This window comes from Camelina sativa, chromosome 18 (genome assembly GCF_030686135.1).
Source record: "Camelina sativa cultivar CO46 ecotype springtype chromosome 18, ASM3068613v1".
NCBI lineage: Eukaryota > Viridiplantae > Streptophyta > Magnoliopsida > Brassicales > Brassicaceae > Camelina > Camelina sativa.
Window position 1 is genome coordinate 16,215,667 of NC_141897.1, and position 23,721 is coordinate 16,239,387.

The 23,721-nt window shown below is 35.4% G+C and overlaps 3 protein-coding genes, 1 long non-coding RNA gene and 3 pseudogenes across 6 annotated transcripts; 3 read left to right on the forward strand and 4 right to left on the reverse strand.

Moving 5' to 3' along the window:
• The first annotated feature begins 2,763 nt into the window (after positions 1-2,763).
• On the forward strand, positions 2,764-3,865 carry LOC109130492 (F-box/FBD/LRR-repeat protein At1g51370 pseudogene; annotated as a pseudogene).
• A 531-nt stretch (positions 3,866-4,396) lies between these two features.
• On the reverse strand, positions 4,397-4,997 carry LOC147922963 (uncharacterized). Its single transcript, XR_015588373.1, has 2 exons — positions 4,880-4,997; positions 4,397-4,720 (listed from the first exon to the last, which is right to left on the reverse strand). It is a non-coding gene; the product is annotated as an uncharacterized LOC147922963 (long non-coding RNA).
• Positions 4,998-5,851: 854 nt separating this feature from the next.
• LOC109130493 (uncharacterized protein At2g29880-like) lies at positions 5,852-7,772 on the forward strand (annotated as a pseudogene). Its single transcript, XR_015588722.1, has 3 exons — positions 5,852-6,075; positions 6,576-6,934; positions 7,023-7,772. The product of XR_015588722.1 is annotated as an uncharacterized protein At2g29880-like (transcript).
• Positions 7,773-10,621: 2,849 nt separating this feature from the next.
• LOC104761381 (uncharacterized) lies at positions 10,622-15,010 on the reverse strand. Its single transcript, XM_010484460.2, has 15 exons — positions 14,850-15,010; positions 14,569-14,749; positions 14,321-14,371; positions 14,025-14,225; positions 13,827-13,925; positions 13,684-13,739; positions 13,353-13,464; positions 13,043-13,222; positions 12,706-12,951; positions 12,116-12,286; positions 11,833-12,033; positions 11,631-11,756; positions 11,344-11,526; positions 11,154-11,252; positions 10,622-11,071 (listed from the first exon to the last, which is right to left on the reverse strand). The coding sequence occupies exons 2-15, from the start codon at positions 14,698-14,700 to the stop codon at positions 10,835-10,837; spliced, it is 2,094 nt and encodes a 697-aa protein (XP_010482762.2). The 5' UTR covers positions 14,701-14,749; positions 14,850-15,010; the 3' UTR covers positions 10,622-10,834.
• Positions 15,011-15,463: 453 nt separating this feature from the next.
• Positions 15,464-17,566, reverse strand: LOC104763427 (F-box/FBD/LRR-repeat protein At5g53840-like). Its single transcript, XM_010486799.2, has 4 exons — positions 17,442-17,566; positions 16,309-17,216; positions 16,078-16,218; positions 15,464-15,986 (listed from the first exon to the last, which is right to left on the reverse strand). Exons 2-4 carry the CDS (start codon positions 17,191-17,193, stop codon positions 15,675-15,677), a joined length of 1,338 nt encoding a protein of 445 aa, XP_010485101.2. The 5' UTR covers positions 17,194-17,216; positions 17,442-17,566; the 3' UTR covers positions 15,464-15,674.
• Positions 17,567-19,826: 2,260 nt separating this feature from the next.
• On the reverse strand, positions 19,827-21,808 carry LOC104761382 (F-box/FBD/LRR-repeat protein At1g51370-like; annotated as a pseudogene). Its single transcript, XR_015589422.1, has 4 exons — positions 21,661-21,808; positions 20,594-21,458; positions 20,350-20,490; positions 19,827-20,261 (listed from the first exon to the last, which is right to left on the reverse strand). The product of XR_015589422.1 is annotated as an F-box/FBD/LRR-repeat protein At1g51370-like (transcript).
• Positions 21,809-21,995: 187 nt separating this feature from the next.
• On the forward strand, positions 21,996-23,511 carry LOC109130570 (cyclin-B1-2-like). Its single transcript, XM_087497408.1, has 4 exons — positions 21,996-22,246; positions 22,426-22,508; positions 22,648-22,808; positions 22,897-23,511. The coding sequence occupies exons 2-4, from the start codon at positions 22,428-22,430 to the stop codon at positions 22,973-22,975; spliced, it is 321 nt and encodes a 106-aa protein (XP_087353534.1). The 5' UTR covers positions 21,996-22,246; positions 22,426-22,427; the 3' UTR covers positions 22,976-23,511.
• The last annotated feature ends 210 nt before the right edge of the window (positions 23,512-23,721 follow it).

Sequence of the window (23,721 nt, forward strand, 5' to 3'; positions counted from 1 at the left end):
CCTATAATTATCCGGAAATTTCCTAAATATTAATATATTTATAATATTAGAAACTAAAAATATGTTCACACTTAATAAAGGAGTTATTATTAGGCCATGTCCATGAAAACAACAAATTCTGATCGATATTATAAAAAAAAAAAAAAAAGAAGAAAAAAAAAATTGACAAAAAAAAATGTTTAGAAGAATTAATAAACATGTCAATTACGGCCCATATAGAAAACAATTTCAACCCAATGCCATATTAAAATATTGTATTATGTTGGGCTTTTGTGTTAATAATAATTGAAAACATTCATTATATATATACAGAAGAAATTAACCTACAGACTCCAGGATTCAAAGAACTCCATAGAGTTCGGGTAAGTGAATTTAAAATTCTAGCAAGTGATTCTATTCCCCTCGCGGCGTATACACCATCTAAAGTTTCGGCAACTGATTTCGTTCCGCCGGCTAAAAATACGGTAAGTTGTTCTTATTTTTACTTTTCTTGTTGTAAAATCATCTTCAAAATTAAGGCCTTGAAAACCCTAATCCTAGCCCTAACTTGCTTTTACGTGGTTCTTCGTCTCTCTCTCACGAATCACTGTAATTACTTCTGCATATGTCACGAATCACGAAGAGTCTTCTTCGTCTTCTTTCCAATGTTGATGTTAATATTATTGATGTTGAAAATAAACTATTTTCACTGGAACATAAGAATCGATAGTATTGTTGCTTGCAAGCTATCTTAAACTTTACGTTTTTAGTGTTGTTTTGCAGAAATATATAGTTTCTACGTACAGGAGACAACACATGGATTGTAGAGGGAAATCTAAACAAGCTCGTGTCAGCGGGTTATGTCGTGGTAGATTGAAGGAAGATAGAATAAACCAATTACCTGATCATTTGATCAGTCACATACTTTCTTATCTCCCCGTAAAGGACATTGTTACGACAAGCGTTTTATCTACCAGATGGAGAAGCCTCTGGCTTTCGGTTCCTTGTTTGGATCTGAATCCCCGGCCGGATTCCCCTTGTGAGTTTTGATGACTTGTTTTCCAATTCACATCGGGTTTCAAAGGTCGAGAACATGATCATATATCAAGACACTTTCAAGGTATGTTTATTATGCATGCAATTTTTTCTTTGATGTAAGTCTCTTCCTTAGACACAATACTTTATGATGTCTGGTTTTGTTTCAGGTCATTCGTCACTATGCCAACGTAGAATTTGTTTACATGACTCATCTATGTCTTACACTCTGCGTATCCGATTTAATATGGTTGCCAACTTTTCTTGAGCACTGCCCGAATCTGAAATCCCTCGTATTGGTGATGGTATTTTATAAACCCTATTACTTTTTTCTTTTTCTTTCATATCTCTAAGAAGATTTCGCATATTTGTTTTTTTTCATTGTGTGTTTAATTTTTTCCTGTCTAATTTATTTCCCCACAGGTATTGGATAATCATCTTAAGATGTGGATGATGAATCAGATCTGTTTTTCATCAGATGTGCCTCGATGTTTATTGTCGTCGCTCGAGTTTGTTGATATCAAAATGCCATACAGTGGATGTCCTGCGGAAATAATGAAGCTAGCCACTTACTTTATAAAGTGCTCAGCAATTCTCAAGAAGCTGACTCTACGTACGTTTGGGTGGTGGTGCAGATTTTAAAGTAGTGGACATCCTCAAGAAAATCCTTTTCATACCACGACGCTCCGTTAATTGTTCAATCGTTGTACTGTGATTATTGTTCAATACAAAACAGCCAAACAGGACACGTGAAGCTAATAGTCTTTTGACACCGGTTTAGTCAGTAGATATCTTTCCACACACGTAAAGCAGTTTTTTTCTTTTGTGTGATAGAGATTGATGAAACTGTTTCTTAAGATATTTTTTTGTTAGGAATCATGATAGTTACATGTCATTCCCCTGTCTCTGCCTCAGTTTTTGTTGCATGTCCTGTTTCAGAGAGCTAGCTTTATTAGAAGTTTACAATCTAAGAAATCTTGCTAAAGCTTCTTAAGAGCATGTAAATTAATAAATAAAACTACCGACGTAGAAACTATAGTCTTAATATATGTGTCAAAATGTTTACGAAAAAAAAGACTAACATGTAAATTAATAAAACCATGGAAATGTTATCGTGGCCATTTCATACACAAGTTAGACATCGGTCATGACCATGAACTAGAGTCTTGAGCAGAAGTGCAGTGAGAGTTCAAGCAAGTGATCACTACCAGTTTCCACCAACTGATTTTTCCTTTGATTGGTATAATATTTAGAGGTTTTATGATTTTATTTTATTTTTTGTGTGTGTAGACAAAACGGGAATATGAGAGTAGTTTCATAGTTTCTTTTTTGCTTTTTTAATATGTCAGTCGAATTGACCTATTAGCTTTGCGGGCATCAAAATTTGAAACCAGGACTAATTGTCTGCACAAAAGTGGGTATTTCCGGTTTGGTCCAATCGGACTTCTGGTTGTTTCTTGGTTCAAAGATAAAACAGCAAGGCGTTTCTAGTAAGAGATAAAAAACGTAAGGCGTTTGTGTCAAAGTTACTCGATTTATACTTTTCCTTTAATTTCTAGGTTGAAAACCCTAAACCTAACAAGCCCTGCGCATGTAATGTTAGTTCTTCTCTCTTGGTTACTCATGTATCTCGTAAATAACATTCGAAATTAATTAGTTGGTTGTTTCTGTAACTTTCAATTTTAATAATTTGTGAAATTATTAGGGATGATGCAGATTATATAATAGAGTTGTGTGAAGAAAAACAAAATGGTGGGTAGAAAGAAGAGAACCACAATATGTGACAAAGAGTTACAGAAGGAAGATTTGATAAGCAACTTACACGAACCTTTGATATCTGAAATACTTCTTCGTCTTTCTACTAAGGATGCTGTAAGAACAAGCCTTTTGTCCAAAAGATGGAGATATCTTTGGCAAACGGTTCCTGGACTGGACTTAGCCCTCTACGACTTCTTAAATATCAACTTCTCAAATATCGATGCCTTTTTTAAATTTGTTGAGAGGTTTTTTGATTCCCACAGGGAGTCATGGATACGCAAGCTTCGGTTATATTTGGGTTATCGTCATCATATATGTGGTCTCAAGTCATGGATTGATGCTGTGACTAGGCCTAAGATTCAGCATCTTGATGTTAATTATTACTCAAGTGATGAGATACCAGTGAGCATATATACCTGTGAGACACTAGTACACTTACGACTCGAATGGGTTAGCTTGCCTAATACCGAGTTTGTGTCATTACCTTGTCTGAAGATCATGCATTTAAAACGTATTAGATTTACTAGTGATACCACACTTGAGAAACTTATCTCAGGCTCTCCAGTTCTGGAAGATTTAAAACTCTTTGGATGTTCGAATCATAATGCAATACAACTTCGCTCTCATACGCTAAAGAAAATCGACATGGATATGGATCACTCTAGTGGATTTGTTATCGATGCACCTCTACTCCAGTGTCTGAAGACTAAGATAGCCTCAACAAAAGACTTTCAGATCATCAGTTCTGGTTTCCCTGCCAAACTAGATATTGATTTGCAATGGAGGCGCCGCCGACCCTTAGAGAGACCTCCTAAAAAAGTGATTCGGGATATCCTCGCCGATATTAGGAGGGTCAGCGATCTAGTTATTACTAGTGATATTTTGAAGGTTTACATATCTTAACGTTTGAGCATAGCTTCTCACCATAACTTTGTTTTTCCAGGAATTCTTTCTATACTCAAAATCGAGAACAGTGCGTCAGTTTCGTAACCTATCCCGCTTGCATGCTAGATTTGCTATATGTGATATTGAAATGCTGCCAGCCCTTCTTGAGAGCTGCACAAAACTAGAATCTCTCATAATGGTAATATAATTAATAGCTTTAAATTCTCATGTATCTCTCTACTCAGGTTTCTTACTTTTATTTATTTGTTTGTTCTCTTCTCCACATTTGATTTTAGGAGGCTATGCGGCAAAAGAAAATAATGATTTTAGGTGGTTGCTGCTCATGTAATAATCACCAATTACCAGTTCTATTTCGAATCTGATGGATACTTGCATTATTTAATCAAGCAGGAACCTGTTTGAAGTACAGAGAAGCAAAGCCAGAAGTTTTATAATAAAGAAGATAGATTCCAATTTCAAGTTAGATATTAACGATCATACATCAAGTTGCTTTCAAGGTTTCTATGTCAATGCAGTTTTCAATAACGAGAGTTATGTCGCTGAAATGAACTAGTAAGGTAAACTTGGGTAATTCTCAAGAAACTTGGGCAATCATCTTTTTTTTTTTTCGGTCTAGTGTAACAAACATCATTTTTTTTGTCCCCAAGCTATTGAAGATGTTTCAGAGTCTTGCAGATGTTATACTTATGAAAAGACATGTATTTTTGAACTGTTATCATTGTAAACAAATTACTGTATGGTCTTCATTTTATTGTTTCGACGAACAAATTATGGTCTTAATATGTGTCAAAATGTTTACGAATAAAGACTAACATATGTATGTATCTTAATAAAACCATGGAATTTTGCGTTTTCTATAATTTTACATTGATCTTTATATATGTTCAGGTGTTAGAAAACTCTTAGCAATGTCGAATCGAGTTACTAGCTCTTGCCATACAAAATGTAGGTTTAGTTAGACCTCTTGATTTGATTTGGTTTGGTAAAATTGGAACCTCATTTTGTCCAAGCAAATTTTAGTTGTGTCTCAAGTCATTGTCATCTGATTAGTAAAAATTAGAGAGAACATGTGAAGTTTGTCATCTGATTTATAAGTTTTGGATGTACAATTTTTTGTATTTTTGTAAGAATTAAATCGAGTTGTTTGTTATGCAAGAAATCGAGTTTGTTACTCTGAAGACCTGGCATAGTCAGGTTTTACCTTTATCTGCAACTTTGTTTTGCACCTTTGTACTCTAATACTCTGTTCCTTGGTTTATTTATAAGATGAAGAAAAATGGAAATAAATTAAAGTCCAACCTACATCATTGAACCAATATAATAAAACTCTAGAATCTAACAATGTTAAATAGTAAATAGAAAAAGCATATAAATTATTATCACTTGATATATTAATTTATCATTGGACACTTTTTTATCATCTTAGCTACACAATTAAAAGACACATTCACATAAAATCACACCACTTTTAAAGCTCATTATTGAGTTACTTAATTAGACTACCTAAACTTTGAGAATTTTTTTTAATAGAAAAATTGATTTTTTTGCTAAAAGAAAGTATTAGAAGATGAGTATAAAATTGGATATAATAAAATTCCAACCTATATCATTGAACCAATATAATAAAACTCTAGAATCTAACAATGTTAAATAGTAAATAGAAAAAGTATATAAATTATTACCACTTGATATATTAATTTATCATTGGAAACTTTTTTATCATCTTAGCTACACAATTAAAAGACACACTGACATAAAATCACACCACTTTTAAAGCTCATTATTGAGTTACTTAGGGGGGTGTATTGAACTGAGGATTTTAAGAGATTTTGGGATATTCTTAAATCCCATGTTATTTAATTGATGATTTTTTAAAATCATCTGAAATCTTATGTTATTCAATGCGAAATTTATTAAAATCATTTACAATCTCTTGTTATTCAATAAATAATTTATAAATCTCACTTCAAATATACTGTTATTCAAAAAATCACAAATTTTTTTAAAAAATTTATTGAATGTGATTTTAGGAGACTTTTGTAACTTTTTTAGTTCAAAAATATGTCTTACAAAATCACACCTCTAAAGGTGAAATTTCAAACTATTCTTCGATCTTCCAAAAAAAAAAAAAAATTGGATACTGGCAATCTGTTTTTTACGAACTCTCTCTCTCTTTCTCTCTTTCGCTCTTCTCTCTTCTCTCTTTCTCTCTTTCTCTCTTTCTGAATAGATAGATCTATCTTTCTCTCTTTCTCTCTTTCGCTCTTCTCTCTTCTCTCGTCTCGCTTCTCTCTTTACTCTGGAAAAATCAAAATTTATTGATGTATGGAATCCTTAAACGAGTTTATCTTCTACAAGAATCAATGGATGGTATCTGGAACTTCATCATAGACAAAGGTAAACTGTCTGCTTCAAATCGTTTTGCTAAAAAAAAATTGAGACATTCTTTGACAATTGTTTAGCATTAGTGGGCTGCTCTTTTTTGGATCAAGAAAGAAGGCTAATATATGGGCTTTTCCCCTTCCTTTCTTGTTAGCTAGGGTTAGTTTATTGGTGTATATAAATATATTCACGATCGACAGCTTTCTTCTCTCCTACTATCATACTTGAGGTTTATTTTCTTCTCTGGCAAGGTGAGTATTTGCTATTACTTTTTACTTTTCTTTTTAATTCCACGTTTTGTATCATGTTGTTCACTTTGGGAGTAAAGAAAATAAAGAATACAAAACATGTATGTGTGTATGTTATCCCATAGATATATATCCCAACGAAAGAAATTTCTTAAGTTGGAAACGAATTGATGGCCAGCCAGTTTATAAATAATACTTGTTTGAGATCTGTGGGATACATCATAACTCATGAATTGTTTGGGTTTTTTTTTTGTATGGTATGGCTAGTTAACGTACACACTACAATGGGAGATTCACAGGCTGTGAAAGCTAAAGGTCAATATAACCAGTGGTTAGAACATGAAAGCAAGATGTTAGTCCAGCTCCTAGTGGATGCAATCAATCAGGGTTTTTGTGATGGTAATGGAAAGTTCAGCAAATTAACCATGGAGACAAGAGTGTTACCAACACTAAACCAAAATCTTGGCATTAACAAAAGCTACAAGGAGTATACAAATAGGTTAAAGATCTAGAAGAATAAGTACCAAGGCTTGTCAGATCATTTTCGTTTTAGTTGTGGTTTTGGGTGGGACCTTGAAACGAAGAAATTCACTGCTCGAGATGAAGTATGGGCTAACTATTTGAAGGTAAGCAAAATTATAACATAGAATTTGTGAACATAGTAGTGTTGCTCATATGTATCAAAATTACTAAAATGTTTTTATTTTCAAATAGGCTCATCCAGGTAAAACAAATCTGCGTGATGACTCATTTGAAGATTTTGGAGATTTACGAATGATTTTTGAATCAAATACTGCTACTGGAAGGAATGTTGTGGGATTAAGCGATGCCATTGATACAAATACATATCACGTTGGAGAGAATGAAGTGACAGATAATTCATGTCGTGACCAAATAATGGAAGATGAGGAAATAACGTACGAAGAAACATCTGTTCAAGAAGTTTTCTTTGCATTAGAGACAAGAAGGGGGGGGGGGCAAGCTTCCTCTAAGAAAGAAGGCTAGAACTGATGCAAACTCGAACAAGGTTGTTGATGAAATGAATACAGTGCAAAATTTTGGTCAGCAGATTTTTGGCATGATACAAAAAAGATGGGAAAAGGAAAATGAAGAAAAAGAAGCTGAGGACAAAGCTAATAACGTGTGGGATGCTATCAAAGAAATTCCTGATTTGGATGATGGTTTGTGTTATGAAGCCATGACATTGATTCACAGCTTAGGTATGAAATATGAATTCGTCCATATGTCTATAGCAGATCGCAAGGGATGGATTCTTCGAAACCTTCGTAAACCATGAGACTGAAGTTGGATGCATCAACAAAAATTGAAGACGGTTTTTTTTTTTTTTTTATTTAATAGTTTTTCGTTTTCAAATTAGCAATACCTTATGAGCTTTCTTTTTTATTTTATTTTTGAATTAAGACATGTCTTCTTTTAAAAAATAATCAACTCTTTTATTGCTTTTTATTCTTGGATGAAAGTTGAACAAGAGATATTTCGCAAAAAAATATGCAAAACAATCATATTCGTACTTCCTAGGGCCACATTAAAGGCCACATTAGGGTTGAATATATATGTATATGATTTCTTGCCCTCCTTCATTTGTTCTTCATCTCCACATTAGCAGCCGCATCTCTTTCTCTCGTAAGTTCTTCTAAATGAGAGAATTGTTATATTATTATATGAGTTTGTATCCAGAGAATGAATTCAATTTCTCATAGCCTAAGAATTAAGAAAGTGTTCGTTTGTTCTTCATCTCCTAATTTCTCATATGAGTTAGTTCTGCTACTTTCTCATAGCCTACTTTCTCATATGAGTTAGTTCTGCTAATGTTTGTTCTATAGTCATGTGGAGATAGATTCGAAAGTGTTCGTTTAAATAATTCTTAGGCTATGACATGTTTGTTCTATAGTCGATACATTAGGGTGAATATATATATATATGATTTCTTGTCCTACATCATTTGTTCTCCATATCCTCAGTAGCCGCCCATGTTGCTTCCTCGTACGTTCTTCTTTTTAAATAATTGTTATGTTATTATATTATTTTGTGTCTTTATATAATACGTTCTTCCTCGTACGAAGAACGTACGTTCCTCGTTTGTTTTCTAGTCGATGATATGTACTTTCTCCATATGATGATGGTTTTATAGCTATGTTTTTGTGTAGAATTTGGATAATGGATCGCATTGTTCATGAAAGCGAAGAGATACAAGCAAGAAGAAAAAGAAGACGAATGAGAAATTTCAAGTCAGATATTGATATTATGATGGTTTTGTCAATCATTGCGAAGATTCAATATTCTGTTCTGCATATACCACGCCAGATAAGAAAGCCAGCTACAAGACTTGGACATGAATACATACAAAAACAATTGGTTCATGAGAAACATGACACATTTTGACGTTTGTACCGTATGGACCAGAAGCATTTCTGAATCTATGCTCTATTTTCAGATTGGAGATGGGTTTAAAAGACACAAGATATGTTTCAGTTGAAGAAATGCTTGCCACATTTTTGTTCATTGTTGGTCAAAATTCAAGATATGTTTCAGCTGAAACTAGATTTCAGAGATCAAAATTTTCAATAAGTAAGAGCTTTAACACAATTCTGAAGGTGTTAAAAGCACTTGCTCCAAAGTATATGGCTAAACCTGGGCTTGCAGTGCCTACAAAAATAAAGGATAACACACGATTTTATCCTTATTTTAAGGTATGAGATTGTTTTCTTCTGCTTGTTTTCTAGTATTTCAAAAAGCTATATGGCTAGCTAATCTTTTGTTTCTATTTTCCTTAGGATTGTGTAGGGGCTATTGATGGAACTCATATCCCCGCAATGATAACTGGACAAGACTCGTCTAGCTACCGTAATCGAAAAGGACAATTATCGCAAAATGTGTTAGCTGCATGTAATTTTGATTTAGAATTTACATATGTTCTTAGCGGATGGGAAGGTTCAGCTCACGACGCAAAGGTACTAAACGATGCTTTAACTAGGAACACCAACAAATTAATAGTTCCAGAAGGTATGTCATTATATTATGATAAAACTAATATTCTTTGTTGTTAATTTTCAAGTTATCTCACTTATATTTGTATAACTTTAAAATTGTAGGAAAATATTATTTAGTTGATTGTGGATTCGCCAATCGTCGTCAATTTTTAGCTCCATTCCGAAGTACTCGCTATCATCTCCAAGACTTTAGGGGACAAGGAAAAGATCCTGTAACTGCAAATGAGTTGTTTAACCATCGTCACTCTAGCTTACGAAACGTAGTAGAGAGGATTTTCGGCATCTTCAAGTCAAGATTTTTCATCTTCAAATATGCACCACCATTTCCATATAAGACACAAGTAGAGTTAGTACTTGCTTGTGTTGTTTTACATAATTATCTTCGTGAAGAATGTCGTTCAGACTTGTTTGAAGATGTTAGAAATGCAGAAGGAACTGATGCTGATGAAATAGTTGATGATGGGAATAATGAAGAAGAACAGCTTCATGGTACTCAAAACCAACAAAGAGTGGTTGCTAATAACTGGAGAGCAACTATAGCAGAAAACATGTGGACATAGATGCTATGAATATGGGATCATGATGCAATATTATTGTGCTTTATATTAGATTGTTTTCATTCTTACTGTTGGTTTATTATTTTTTTATCTAATACTTTTTATTGAGAAATGCTTTGTCTCCTTTTAACTCAATGTCTATTTTCTTCTTAAATTAACCAAAGGGTGATGAAATGAAATGTTATTATTCTCTTAAGCTGTTTTTTTTCTTTCCTTTTCATATATTCTAAAATCACCTAAAATTTATAATCAAATCTCACCAAACCCAAAACCCAAATTTCAAAAAATCTGTCAAAATATCAAAATCCCCAAAAATACTCAAATCTCCCAAAATTCTAAAATATTAAAATCCCAGCAAATCTTTTAAAATCCACAGTTCAATACACCTCCTGAGACTCCAGTTAACACAGAAGTGTTCAAATCAAGAAAAGGAAAAGAGAAGACCCGAGGCAAAACAGAGTCTGTTCGCTGCAACTTGACGAAGCTTCCTCTGCTGCAATCGACACAATCACGTGCACAGATCCCAACTGCACAACCGTTCTGCCTTGCTAAATGATTTAATGATGAATAGATTTGTAGCGTGTCAATTGCTAAGAGGGTTTGATTCCTCTATATATATTTGGAAGGCTGTAATTAAGTAAGTTAAGAAATGAGTTTTCGTTTTGCTGTTTTGGTTTATAGATTGGACGAATGTAAGAGGCAAATAATTTGAAGTGTAAATGTCTAAATGATGGTAGGCGTTGAGTTTTGCTGGTTTCAATGGCCGACTCTAAGCATGTAAATTTAACAATTGTTGATTTTGGGCATGGATACTATTTCAAAGGGCAGAAGTAAAATTGAATGTATATCTTAAACTTCTGAGCATTAGCCATTAATACACCGAAAAATGAAAGCAAGATAGAAGATTGTTTTGCCTCACTCTATATGCCTTTCACTTTTGAAAGCTTGACTTGTAAAATCAGACCTTACGTTGTTGCTTCCCCATATAATCAGAGCTCTGCCTACCTCTTTGAACTGTGTTGTCATTCTTCTTTAACCCCTGAGACTGAGCCATAGGAGTCATAGCCACATACATGGAGTTTGAGGATGACGACGCTGCAGCTGCTGCTGCCACTTTGGCTGCTGCTGCTGATGCTGCTACAATTTTCTGTGCACCTTCTCTAACTTGAATGTAGTCATCCTCTATCACAAATAACTGCAGCCAAAACCAGTTTAGCATTTTGAAGTTTTAAGAAGAACACATTAGTTGTTTAGTAATTGGGATGAAGCACACAGACCTCAAGATGGCTAGCAACAAAATCATCCAGCTTCCCGTACTTTTTCCTGTAATCATGCCAGTGCAGAGGGGCTAGCATTTTGCCCAAACGGTTTGGAAGCTGTTTATCACATATGAAACAGACATTACACGAAAGCACTTTCTCAAATTAAATTGTTCAGACTCATTGTGGTTACAATTAGTTAGCTCACCGTTGAACTAATTCGGATTCTTCCACCAGCTGGTATAGTTCGGAGGATGCATGTCAAAAGTGACCTTTCATCAAGCAGAGTACTCTCTGAGTTCCTCTCAGGTTTCCCAGATGAGAATAGAGTTTCAGGCACAATGGATGTAGCACCATTGTGTTCATCAGGTGAAACCTGGCCATTAACTTCCTGGGGAGAGAAATTGGAGACACATTCAGAACATTTCCCTGTAGCCAACCTAACTAGGCTCTACAAGCCAAGAAAAATTGCTAGGTAATATGAGCATTGCATACCTCGGGTTTCTGATTATGGGCATGGGAGTCAAGCCTTAGCGCATCACGGAACTGTGAAGAAATGTCTTGAATGTTATTCTCCAAGTGATTAGATCCATTATAATCTCCATTGCCAGATTCCACTGCCTGTTAACAAGTACTTTCTAAGACGGTATCGACATATCGTATTGAACATGTATAGCGTAATAAAAACATCCCCTACCTGTTCATTCACAGTGGACGATGGTGTAGATCCGTATTGTGCTCCTTGGCTAGTTTGAACATCTCCATACCCTTGACCAAAAGACTGTCCGTTGGCAGGCACTTGATATTCACTCTTCAGATCAGAACTTACCAAGCCATGAACACCTTGAGATGGATGCACATGATTCTGCGTAGGCATCTGTGAATTATCTGGTACAGCCTACAAACAAAAGCAGGAAAGACAATGGTCAATAACTGTAAAAAAAAAATGAAACAAAAAAAGCATTCTTCAGCACACACACCTTTTGCAGCAACACTGATTGTGCAAAATGAGGTGAAGGGACCTGAGGCTGAACAAGCTGAGAAATCTCTTGTTGGTGCATGAAAATAGAATGCAGAGGGGTCATCTGACCCGCTTGATGGTACCCATACGTTACAAGATTAGAAGATGACACCCCATCAACACGGTTGTTCTACAAATAATTACAAGAGAAAAGGCAGTTACAGCTATAATAGGATCCATCTCAAGTATTTTAGCAAGGATAATTTCATCGTCAAGAATACAAGCCATCGTACTGAATAGCAAATATGATGTGGAGAATGAAAAATCTAGAATTTTGAAGAATCAGCATTAAATTGAAAACAAGTAATGAAACAAATACTTCCAGATACAAGATCACAGAACATCTATGCCGTCCTTATTGATGCAGTTTTAACATCTAATGTTCAACAATTAATAGGTTGACGAGAGCCAACTGAATAAGAAAATGTACAGATTCATCTCAACACATGCTAACATTGTATTGTGGATACGCAATCATCTTGTGAATCCAACACAAAACGCCAAACAGAGAGAAATCATTCAAGAGAATCAATAGAAACAGACATGTACCTGGGTAGCCTTATCATCAGCTGAAGTAAAAGATGAGATGTTATCTGAGCTTTTTCCATTTGAACGGACACCAATGTTTGCACTTTCTGCGCTGTTTCCATGAGCATCAAATTGGTTCCCGCTGTTTTGAATAGTCTGGGAGGCACCGCTGGAATTAGTTTTGGAACCACCTGCTTCCTTTACATTGGCTAGCTCAAGCTGAAGCTGTTTCACTGTATGCACATGCAACCTCTCCATCTCTGCAAACTGAACTCAACGACAAGGTACAACATACGTTTAGAGTAGAATCATTTCAAGGAAAACCAATTAGGAATTGGAAGATATCCAGGGAACTGACCTGTCTCTGACAACCATGCCAGAGCTGGTTATACTGCTCCGTACGTTCTCGCAATTCAGCCTGCAACGAATGATTTGTAGATGATTGTAAAGCATCTATCTCTTGGGCACGGGCAATCCAACCTTGCGCTTCTCTTAGTTGCTCATCCTTGTACAAGATAGTTTCTTGAGCATTCCTATTCTACAAAGCCATTAAGGATAAGGATTCTGGTGTTAGTGTATTAGAATTTCAAAAACGACAATGATATATAACTGAAAGGTCCATATGTTTGACAAATTTGATTGTGTCATAAAAAGAAGGGAAAACTAACTTGTTCCTGCAATTCACTGAGCTGGCTCTCTTTCTCTTGAATATGCTCCTGAAGTTCAGATATTTTATGTATATTTTGGGACCTCTCAGCTTCAGAATGATCACGCTCTCTCCTGCATATTAAGAAAGGAAAAAAGTAGTGTGTTATATTTTCCAAAACCTCATGCCTAAAACGTCTAATCAAGAAGAAATCGAAAGGCTGGATACTATAATTTTAAAACAAAAGTAGCAGAACCCTATATAAGATAGAAGAGTAACAGATAAATTCAGTATAATAGGAAACATCATACAAACTTAACAAAGTGAAAACGAGTTAAGGAATTAAAAAGCACCTGAATGTGGCAAGTTCTTTATTCTGTTCTCTTAGGATACCCTCTTTGGCCCATGCCTAGTATCAGAACAAAAAGAACTTAGAAACAAGACATTCAGATTTATATCAGAAAAGAATCTAGTAATAATATATAAACCAACAGACCGCTTCATTATCCAGTTTAATCGCATGTAGCTCTCTGTCTTTCTCTTCTAACTTCCTCTCTGCCTCCCGAATAGATCGCTCCTTCTCATGAAGTTGCTCCTAAAAATTCAACAACATTCCTTTAACTTCCTTGCAACACAATGCTCAATGAAATAAAAAACCATGCTAATATATCAGGGGACTGGACTAAAACCTAACCTGCATTCTAGCAGCAGCATTAGCATACTCTGTGAATTGAGATTCATAGTTGCTCTGGATTTCCATGATCTCATGTCTCGCAAACATCTGAGCTCGAAGCTCAATCTCCAACTGCTGAAGTTCTCCTTTCTTCCTAGAAACATTGAGAATCTGTTGCTGCAACATCTCACTATCTGAAAAACCATCCTGCTCTCTTCCATTCTGCTCAACAAGAAACCCCCATAAAAATCTCGTTTCCACTCTCCAATAAGTACAACAAAAAACTAAGTAACATCACAAAGCCAGAAATAATTAACCTCATAAATCGTTCTCTCATCAGTTCGGTTCAGCTTCAACTGTTCCAAATCCTGCAACAAAATTTGACAAAGACAATCAAAATATGAACTAGGAAACAAATCAAAAGCAAATCACTTTACCAAAGAATCAATACAGTGAAATCAACAGATAAAACAGTATATGAAATTTAAAAAAAAAAATCAAAACTTTCAGATTCAGTCTATTCAGTCCTCTAAACATAAACATAACCCAGAAGCTAAAACCTTACCACATAATCTGAACCGTCTCCAACGTTTTGTGAATCCGAACCGGCACGCCATTCTTTTCTCGACGGAGTCGTCGGCGACGGATTCTGAAGGGAACCGCCACGAGTTGCAGCTACGCTCGAAGCGGTATCCATTACTAAGAAACTCACCGAAGAGACTCCAATTCCACTACTAATGATCGCACTGGAAGGAAGAAAAAAAAACTAGGGTTTATCAGAAATGTGACTCAAGAAAAAAAAAACCCAAAAATTTTAAAACCCAAAGATGGGTGAATAAAACCCACGATTGACGAAGAGAAGAGCTGAAGAAAGGTTAAAGAAACGAAAATGGTGGAAATGTTTGACGAAGAAGAGACGAACAAAAGTGAGAGAGAGAGAGAGAGACGAGACGACTCGGAAAGTTCTGAAATTTACAGTATCAATCGTTTGGCAAATTCTTACTCGTGAGAGTGAAGATGACGTCTCAGGTCCTTTTGGGCCTATTAGGCCGTGTTATCTTTGGCCCATTAAGAGCCGAACGAGTAAAACTTACCAGCCATGACCATGAACCTGCTACGCATGTCCCTCGTACCATCGACATTGATGTCTTTCGAGAGACTTGAGACTTGAGAGTACCGGGTGAGGGTTCCAATAGTCTTACACAAATGAGTTTATACAACAAAAATGAAAAGAGCAAACTCATATGACTGTCCATGATTTAAACATTAATTGATATTAGCATTGGAGCCGCATTGTCCGGGTCGGGGTCTAAAAAAACATTGATGCAAAAGTGCTTGAACAATTTGTGCAAGTATCCATGAAATTCGGAATAAAATTGGTAATTTGTGAGATTGCATGCATGAATCAATAGCAACTACCAAGAAACATAAGAGTAATTAATGTTTAACGACCAAAAAAAAAAAAAAAGCAATGTTTTTTTAAAATCTAATTTAACATTAGATTCAAAAAAAATAAACTTTTTACACAACTTTATATATTTCAAAACATTCCAAATCAAAATATTTTTATATTAATAGAATCTTGTTTCAAACCAAACTTGGATGCTAGAACCGCCACCATCTCTTAATTGTGCTTAAACGATGAAGAAGAAGCAATGTTTTAGTTACTAGTTAAACAACAAGTAGTTGACAAGCGCTAGATGATCTTGGCATTGCAAGGAGTTCTTTGAAGATGGCATCCGTGGCTTTTACCCTTTTCCTCCTTAGATAACCAGAAAATGTCACACTCATTTTCTCGAGGATTGTTGAATTCTTCAGGAAGTATCTTACTAGCTCCATTTCTCCTTCATACCCTACGATTGGACTTTTCAATTCCACAAACTTGAGCGATGATACCACACACGGGATCACTACCGTGTGAAACGTGAACTTTGGTTCATTATTCTTCGTACCACGTATATAAAGGCGGTTGGCAGACAATCTCTGCGGAAATAAAAACAATAACATAAGAAAACAAGTTGAGTAGAAATGCATAAAAGCTTTCACAGACTAATAAGATAGAACTATTAATCACCAAGATAAGAGATTCTAGTTTTGGGCAGCTCTTAAGAAGATTTGGCAACATCCATAGATCGGAGTCACAAAATGTAGCGGTCAATCTGGACAAGTAAGAAAAATGGAGCAACGGTCCAGGTGCGAAACTTGGAAAGATGTCCTGGTAACAAACCAAAAAAGAATAACGCTGGTTAAAAATTTTATGTTGTGGAAGAATATATTTTATATGTTCAAACGTTGACAAGTTTACCTTCCAAAAATACAAACTTATAACTAGCTCCCTGACCCTTGAAATATCAGTGAGGATATCACGAATCACTTTTCTCTTGGATACGCCATTTGGATCCCCCACATCATGCGCACCACCAAAGTCAATATCTACTTTGGCTGGGAAACCCGAATTGGTGATCGTGATGTTTTTTGTCAAATGGAGGTTTGTCTTTAGACACTGGAGAAGAGGAGCATCAATGACAACATGGACAAACTCGTTTACGTGGATTCTCTTTAGCGTCTTAGAACGCACTTGTAACACCTTTGCGTTTTCAGTCGAACTTCTGATGATGGTCAAATCTTCTAGAACTGGGGAACCTGAGATAAGTTTCTCCAAAATGGCCTCGTTAGGAGAGTGATTATACTTTAAATGGAGGATCTTCACACAAGGTAAGGAAACACAGCCGACGTTAACCATGGTGAGTCGATACAGTTGTAAGTGTACCAGTGTATCACAAGTATACAAGCTCAGGGGTATGTCACCGAAGCTATAGTAACAGCTAACAACATTAATTTCAAGATGTTGAATCCTACGCCTAGTCACAAAATCTATCCATGAGGTGAGATAGGACTTATCATCGGGATCATAAGTAGTTAAACGTAGTTTTTGTACGCATGAGTCTTTGTGGAAATCAAAGAACCTGCCAGCAAAACTCACAAACTCGCTAAACAACCGGAACTCACTTCGGGAGTCTAAATCCAATATAGGAACCAATTGCCAAAGATTTCTCCATCTAGTGGATAAAACACTTGTTCTTACAGCATCCTTAGTAGAAAGACGAGTAAGTATTTCAGATATCAAGTGATCAGGTAAGTGGCTTATCCGATCTTCGACTGATCGTGGTTTTTTCTTTCTACTCACCATTTGTTTCTCTTCCCACAACTAATCTGCATTATAAAATTTAAGAAAGTTTTTGTTTTTTAAAAAAGGGAAATTTAGAGAAACACCAAACCAATTTCTAATAGTAAAAAAAAAAAACTAAACACGGACACAGATGAATTGCGACAAACCCTATGAGAAGAACACATACGACTATACGAGACTTGTTAGGTTAGGGTTTTCAAGGTTTCTAAAGATGAGTAAAATCAAGAAACAGAAGAGGAAGAACGCACCGGAATGAAGTTTAGTCACCACCGCAGATCAAAACTCTTCGTCTTCCTCCACGATCATGTAGCATATGATTTCATGTATATCGAGATTTTAGGGTTCCGATAAAAAACAATTGGAATGGTAACGTTTTATTAAAAGACCAGTTTACGTATATATAAGTGTGTGTGAATTTGGTTTCTGACCGACCCGAACCAATGGTTTAATTCAGATTATTTCGGAAAAAATAGATTGCCAATTAGATAGCGCAAGAAGAAAACAAATCCAATTGGGCTTAACCATGTAAATTCATAAAGCAAAGAGGAAAAATAATAAAATATCATTGAAAAGCCAAAACCAGCCATGAAACTAATATTCTCATATTCGCTTTGTTACACAAAAATCATAAAACCTCACCTCTACTCATATTACCAATCAGAGGAACAGTCGACAACTACACATTCGGTTGACTCTCTTGGCATTTTGAGGAGTTCCTTGATAGTAAAGTTTTCTTTTATTGAATAAGGCAAACCAAGGGTAAGCTTCTTGATTCTTGCCGAATTCTCTAGGAAGTAACTAATTAACAAACTTACTAAGATTTTTTAGGTTACCCATCTTGTTGATTTCTACAAACTCGAGAGATGATAACAAACACTTGGGCACAACATATGAATAACCCATTTGATTCATCTCCTGTGAGCGATACATTTCAACCTGAAACTGAGGAAAAATAAGAGAGGAGAAAACATAATGAAATGATATGGCAGCAACTTTCATAGAGATGGAGAAAATCATCGTAGGGTCAGTAAAGCTAATCATCAAGTCTACGGATTTTCCTATAAATCAATTTCGAGTGAAAAGAATATGTAAATTTTCCATTACCATTTACATCTACGCTATACTGTAACTATATATATAAATTTAGCTTTTCTTTCTTCTCCTTTCTTTCTTTGAATTTTCCAAAATCACAACTTTCACATTATTAAACAGGAACAAAAGAAAAAAATTAGGATTAATGAATATATACATATATTTTGTCAAAATCTTAATATGTTAAGTAACACATTTGACCTTGCTTAGAGTTCAGAAATTCAAAGAGCAAAAGAAGAACGCTAATAGCATCATTACAAAGAACCGAAGCCAAACCAACCAATAACCTTTGTCATGAACTTGTACGCAAACTCACATTGTCTTTACGTGATAAAACCACAAAACCCCATTCTAGTTATTTGTTTATAATTAAGGGATCAGGTAATTCGCTTATCCTAGCTTCCTTCAACCTCTCACTTAACCCTTTGAAAGGAGCTTGTTTAGATTTCTTTCTATCAACCATGTCTATTTTTTTTCTTTTTTGTTAAAAAACTTTGAACAAACTTACAAAAGAACACGATTAACCAAGGTAAGTGTCTGGAAATATTGAAGGAACGAACCTGAAAGCACGAGCAAAAGAGACAAATCTGTTATGGAACTCGTGAAAGGTTTTCTAGTAATTTTGGGCCTATTGGGCTGAGTTTATAGTCAGCACATTTACGATATCGGTTAAGGATTACTATATACCCGGATTGAGGATCTTCAAGTTCTTTGTTAAGTAAGGCTTTATAAACTGATGTGATCTGAAGAGAAGAGGAGTTTACTAATCAATATTATGTATTGCATGATTAAAAGTGTCTGATCGTGTTTACGTAATAACCATACATAACAAAAAATCAATGAACTTGAGAGACGATAACAAACATTCGGGAGGAGATGAAAAAAAACTGATTTGATCCATCTCCTTTGAATGTAGCCTTTGGTGATAATAATCAACGTTATCTACTAATTGAGTTTTTCAACGTCTTATAAAAACATTATAGAAAAAAGGTTCAAGTAAAAAGAAGAAGAACAACCTAGTGATGTTCTTAGTTAATTTATGGTTAATTCTAAAACTTTTTCCCCACATGCCAAAGAAAAAACAGAGTCGCAACCAATCGATTCTAAACAGTAAACAACATGAGTTGTTACAAGACAATTTTTATCCCCTGTTTAATCCTAGGAAACATACACAAACTATACTCTTGGTGTCTCTCTAGTTGTTACCAAGTTAAACTGAGCCAGTTTCTTTAGGAATATACCTAATGATTTTCATGGCTTCATCAGAACTGGAGATAGGGAATTTGATAACTGCAAACTAGAGAGGGATGATAATAATTACTTATAAGGCACAAATGAAATGCACAATTTGGACTTCTTTGTCATTCTTCTTTGACCCCTGAGACTGAGCCATATGAGTCTTAGCTAAAGAAGATGCAGCTACAACAAATTCACTAATCTAGTGGGAGTTTCTTGACGATTCCTATATTTTTATTAGCTTCATTTTTGCGAATTCTGTTTACCGAAATTTGCATTGAAAAAGAAACTGACTTGATGTATGATCAAATTCGAAATAAGTAACATAAGAATGACTTAAACAGGAAAAGTTGCTTTTGGCTCAAAGCCTAATACATCGATCCCTCATAAAATCAACTAATCTAACAACCAAAACATCAACCAACGAAATATTCAATATTTTTTCTAGGAATGAAAGAATAATGGATTTCACAAATGCTAGAGCATCTTGGCATTGCAAGGAGTTCTTGAAGGAAGGCACACTTAGCTTTTTCGGTAGAATAAGCATCAAGCCTAAATTTCTCCAGGATTGTTGAATTCTTCAGGAAGTATCTTATTAGCTCCATTTCTCCTTCAAACAATGAGTACGCACGTTTCCATTCCACAAACTTTAGCAATGATACCAAACACTGAGGCACTGTTGAAAACATCACCTTAGAATCTTTCTTCTCACGAAAGATGTATTTGCCCTTGACCAATTCCTGTAAGAACAGAAGAAAATAAATTGGAGTAGAGAAATAAACGCAAAAGATATTATAAATCAGAGGGTTAAAGTTATTCATTAATTACCAATACGAACGATTCTAGTTTTGGGCAGCTCTCAAGAAGGATTGGCAACATTTCAAGATCAGATTTAGAAAATTTAACATTCAAGCGGGATAGGTCACGAAACTGAAGCACTGGTCCCGATTTAAAGTATTGAAGTATTCCCTGGTAGCAGAAGTAAACAGGTAAAAAGGAATGCCATGGTGAGAAAGTCTTGTGGAGGAATAGGTTTTTAAACAAAAATATGCTGAAAAGTTGAGATATATACCTTCCAAATAAGGTTACTAATAACTAGATCCTTGACCCTCCAAGTATCGGTGACATCGGTGAGGATATTGCAAATCATGCTTTCTCTATATTCCTTTACGGAATCAATATCTAGTTTACCAGAGAAACCAGAATTGAGGATCTCAAAGTTCTTTGTCAAGTAAACCTTAGTCTTCAGACACTGGAGTAGAGGTGCATCAATCACAACTTGCGTGGAGCAATCGATATGGATTCTCTTTAGTGTATGAGAGCGCACTTGTACCTTATCTATACTCTCCCTTGACGTTTTGATGATGGTTAAATCCTCCAGAGCTAGAGAGCCTGAGATAAGTTTCTCCAACGTGGCCTCATTGGCAAGGTAAGCAAACAAACTCGGCATTTGGCAAGAAAGCCCAATAGAGTCGTAAGTGTACTAGTGTCTCACAAGTATATATGCTCGAGGGTATCTGATCAATAAACTGCAAACAACAAACATCAAGATGCTGAATCCTACTCTTAATCACAACATCAATCCATTGGGTGGGACAATAATCCATGCCAATATTACGAACGAAATTGACCCGGAATTTGCGTATACACGACTCCCTGTGGAAATCAAAAAACCTCTCAACAAGACTATAAGGGATATTGGAACTTGAGAATGGCTCTAAGTCTAATCCAGGAACCGACAGCCAAAGATATCTCCATTGGGTAGACAAAACACTGGTTCTAACAGCATCCTTGGTAGGAAGATGATAAAGTATTTCACATATCAAATGTTCCGGTAATTGGCTTATCCTATCTGCTTCCCCATGTGACACTTTGTCACATATTTTGGTTTTCTTCTTTCGACCCATTATTTTTGTTTCTCAGCACACACCTATAATCTGCATCATCAAATTTAACAAAAGAAGAAGAAAAAAAACTGAAAGTTACATAAACAACCAACTAGTTTTGAACACTAATCTAGAATTTTAGATGCGTACAAAGCTCGGAGAAAGAGGAATGGCGACACAAACCCTAGTCAAAATTTCTCAAATGAACTAGAAATCAAGGAAAAGAAGTATGAAAAGAAGAAGAAGAACACACCGGAATATAATGGAGTTTAATTACCACCGCAGATCTAACTATTCGCCTTCCTTGACGTTGACGGTCTCATGTCGAGAATGATTTCTTGCCCTAGACCACTGTTGTGAATTTGCCCTAGACCTTCTGAGGTTTTAAGGTAGAGTTTTAGGAGAAAGAGAAAAAATAATCAGAAAATGGAAAAAAAAATCAAGAGGCCCTCTTTGTACGCATCTAGGTTAGTAGACTCAATAACCATATAAGAGTTGTGACGTGTCAGCAAATGGTTGGGTAAACCTTTTAATTTAGAATTTTTTTTTGGTCGATGCTTCCTCTTCCTCTCCCAATAGACTCTCTCTCTCTCTCTCTCGAACTCTCGCGAATCTCTCAATCGGGAGGAGATGGAAATCAAAGGAGATTCGAATCTCCATCAGAGAAGATTGAATCGGCGGCTTCTTGTGTTGATTTCTTGACAAATCCTGGCCACGGGCATCTTGGTTTTTGAGAAGCTGATGAAATTAGAGCCTCATGAAATTGAATGGAAGCATTTAGAAGCGCTTTGTTACGAGACAATGGCACAACTGATCACGTTTGATCAGAAGCTTTGCACGTAATGTGTTTAAGTGGATGTTTAGTAGAAATTGTGTTTTCTTTTTTTCTTGGTTGGTAATAGAATAGTAGTGCCTTGATTTCGATATTGCAGAAGGATTCACGTTTGATCTTGTCTTATTTCTTGCAATGGTAATGCATAAGACTCATGACTCCTCTGTCTTTGATATCTCATGTAAGCTATGGAGGTTGCTCGACAAGGAAACCGAGTAACTGAGGAGAGAAACATACAAGTCTTGATTGGTCAAATGCATGTGGTCAAGGTAAAACCCAATCATCTGCAAAACCAATCCTGTATTTCTTTCTTGTGTGTTTTGATCCTTTTAAACTATGTTTGCAATTATGTATAGATATACTGGATTGTTCTATGTACTTATTATGGACATTGGTTTAAAACTTCAGGGTCAATTTGAAGAAGGTCTAAAGGTATTTCAACAGATGGTCCAATGTCCCTCCATGCTTGCTGCTTCAGGTGTTTACACACCAAGGTGCTCACTGAAAAAGTCCCCAGCTTGGACTGATACATTGCAGTTCCACACAGGGTACATAGAATCTGAGATTATGTAAGAAGAGAAAAGACTTTGAAATATCATCATCTGTTTTGTTTTGTCTCTTAACTGCAGAAACTTATGTTTGTTCTTTGTTCTATAGGGACTGCTCAAAGCTTCTTGCTTTTCTTCACTCGAGATGCGGTGAGAGCAGGCTACGTGCAGTGTACAAGAAGTACTGAAAGGCCGAGAATGGAGGTGTAGCTTTGGTTTCAGCAGCCAACTCTCTCTTGAGCGCTGCTTCTGATTTAAAAATTTGAGGTAGTTAATATTTTAAATAGTTAATATGTGAAGAAGCATGCTTCTTCTTGTTGGGTTTAGACAGCTTCTTCTTATTGGGTTTTGACAAAGGTAGTAGTGTTAGCGACTTCTTCTTATTGGGTTTTGACAAAGGTAGTAGTGTTAGCGACTGTGGTTCCAACTGTGGTTCCAAAAGCCATTCCTCATGTGAACCCACTAAAAAATGTTTTGATTTCAAATTTAAGAACCTCAGTTATATACTACCAGTGGAGGGGATAATTTTAATTAAGAGGGAGGTGTTGGTTTGGGATTTAAAGAGAATTTTAATGACTTTAAACGTTTTATAAAATATGTTGTTATTCAATCAAGACTTTTTAAAACTCTGTTAAAATTTGGTGTTATTAGTTGTGGATTTGTAAAAAGTTGTCTAAAATTTATTGGATTAAGAGTTTATAAAGTCATTAAAACTTTTATGTTATTCAGTTAAAATAAAAGAATTTTGGATTATTAATGAATATTATGTTATTGGTTTGGGATTTTATATCATTTTCTTCGTAACAAAAGTCTTGAAAACTCTTTAATCAAATAGAGAGATTGTGAATCATAATAGAGTCCATGACTTTTGTTGTTCTTTTGTTGAAAATAAAAACGTGGGTCTTTTGGGATATATATTCATAGTTTGCTCTGT

Coding starts and splice junctions, on each gene's coding strand:
- LOC104761381 (XM_010484460.2), bottom strand. CDS start 14,700: ATGGATACCGCTTCGAGCGTAGCTGCAACTCGTGGCGGTTCCCTTCAG. Junction 11,527..11,630: donor CCCATAATCAGAAACCCGAG/GTATGCAATGCT, acceptor TTCTCTCCCCAG/GAAGTTAATGGCCAGGTTTC. Junction 11,072..11,153: donor TTGTTGCTAGCCATCTTGAG/GTCTGTGTGCTT, acceptor TTTTGGCTGCAG/TTATTTGTGATAGAGGATGA.
- LOC104763427 (XM_010486799.2), bottom strand. CDS start 17,193: ATGGTGAGTAGAAAGAAAAAACCACGATCAGTCGAAGATCGGATAAGC. Junction 16,219..16,308: donor TAAGTTTGTATTTTTGGAAG/GTAAACTTGTCA, acceptor GTTTGTTACCAG/GACATCTTTCCAAGTTTCGC. Junction 15,987..16,077: donor AACTAGAATCTCTTATCTTG/GTGATTAATAGT, acceptor TTATTTCCGCAG/AGATTGTCTGCCAACCGCCT.
- LOC109130570 (XM_087497408.1), top strand. CDS start 22,428: ATGGAGGTTGCTCGACAAGGAAACCGAGTAACTGAGGAGAGAAACATA. Junction 22,509..22,647: donor GTCAAATGCATGTGGTCAAG/GTAAAACCCAAT, acceptor TTAAAACTTCAG/GGTCAATTTGAAGAAGGTCT. Junction 22,809..22,896: donor TACATAGAATCTGAGATTAT/GTAAGAAGAGAA, acceptor TTTGTTCTATAG/GGACTGCTCAAAGCTTCTTG.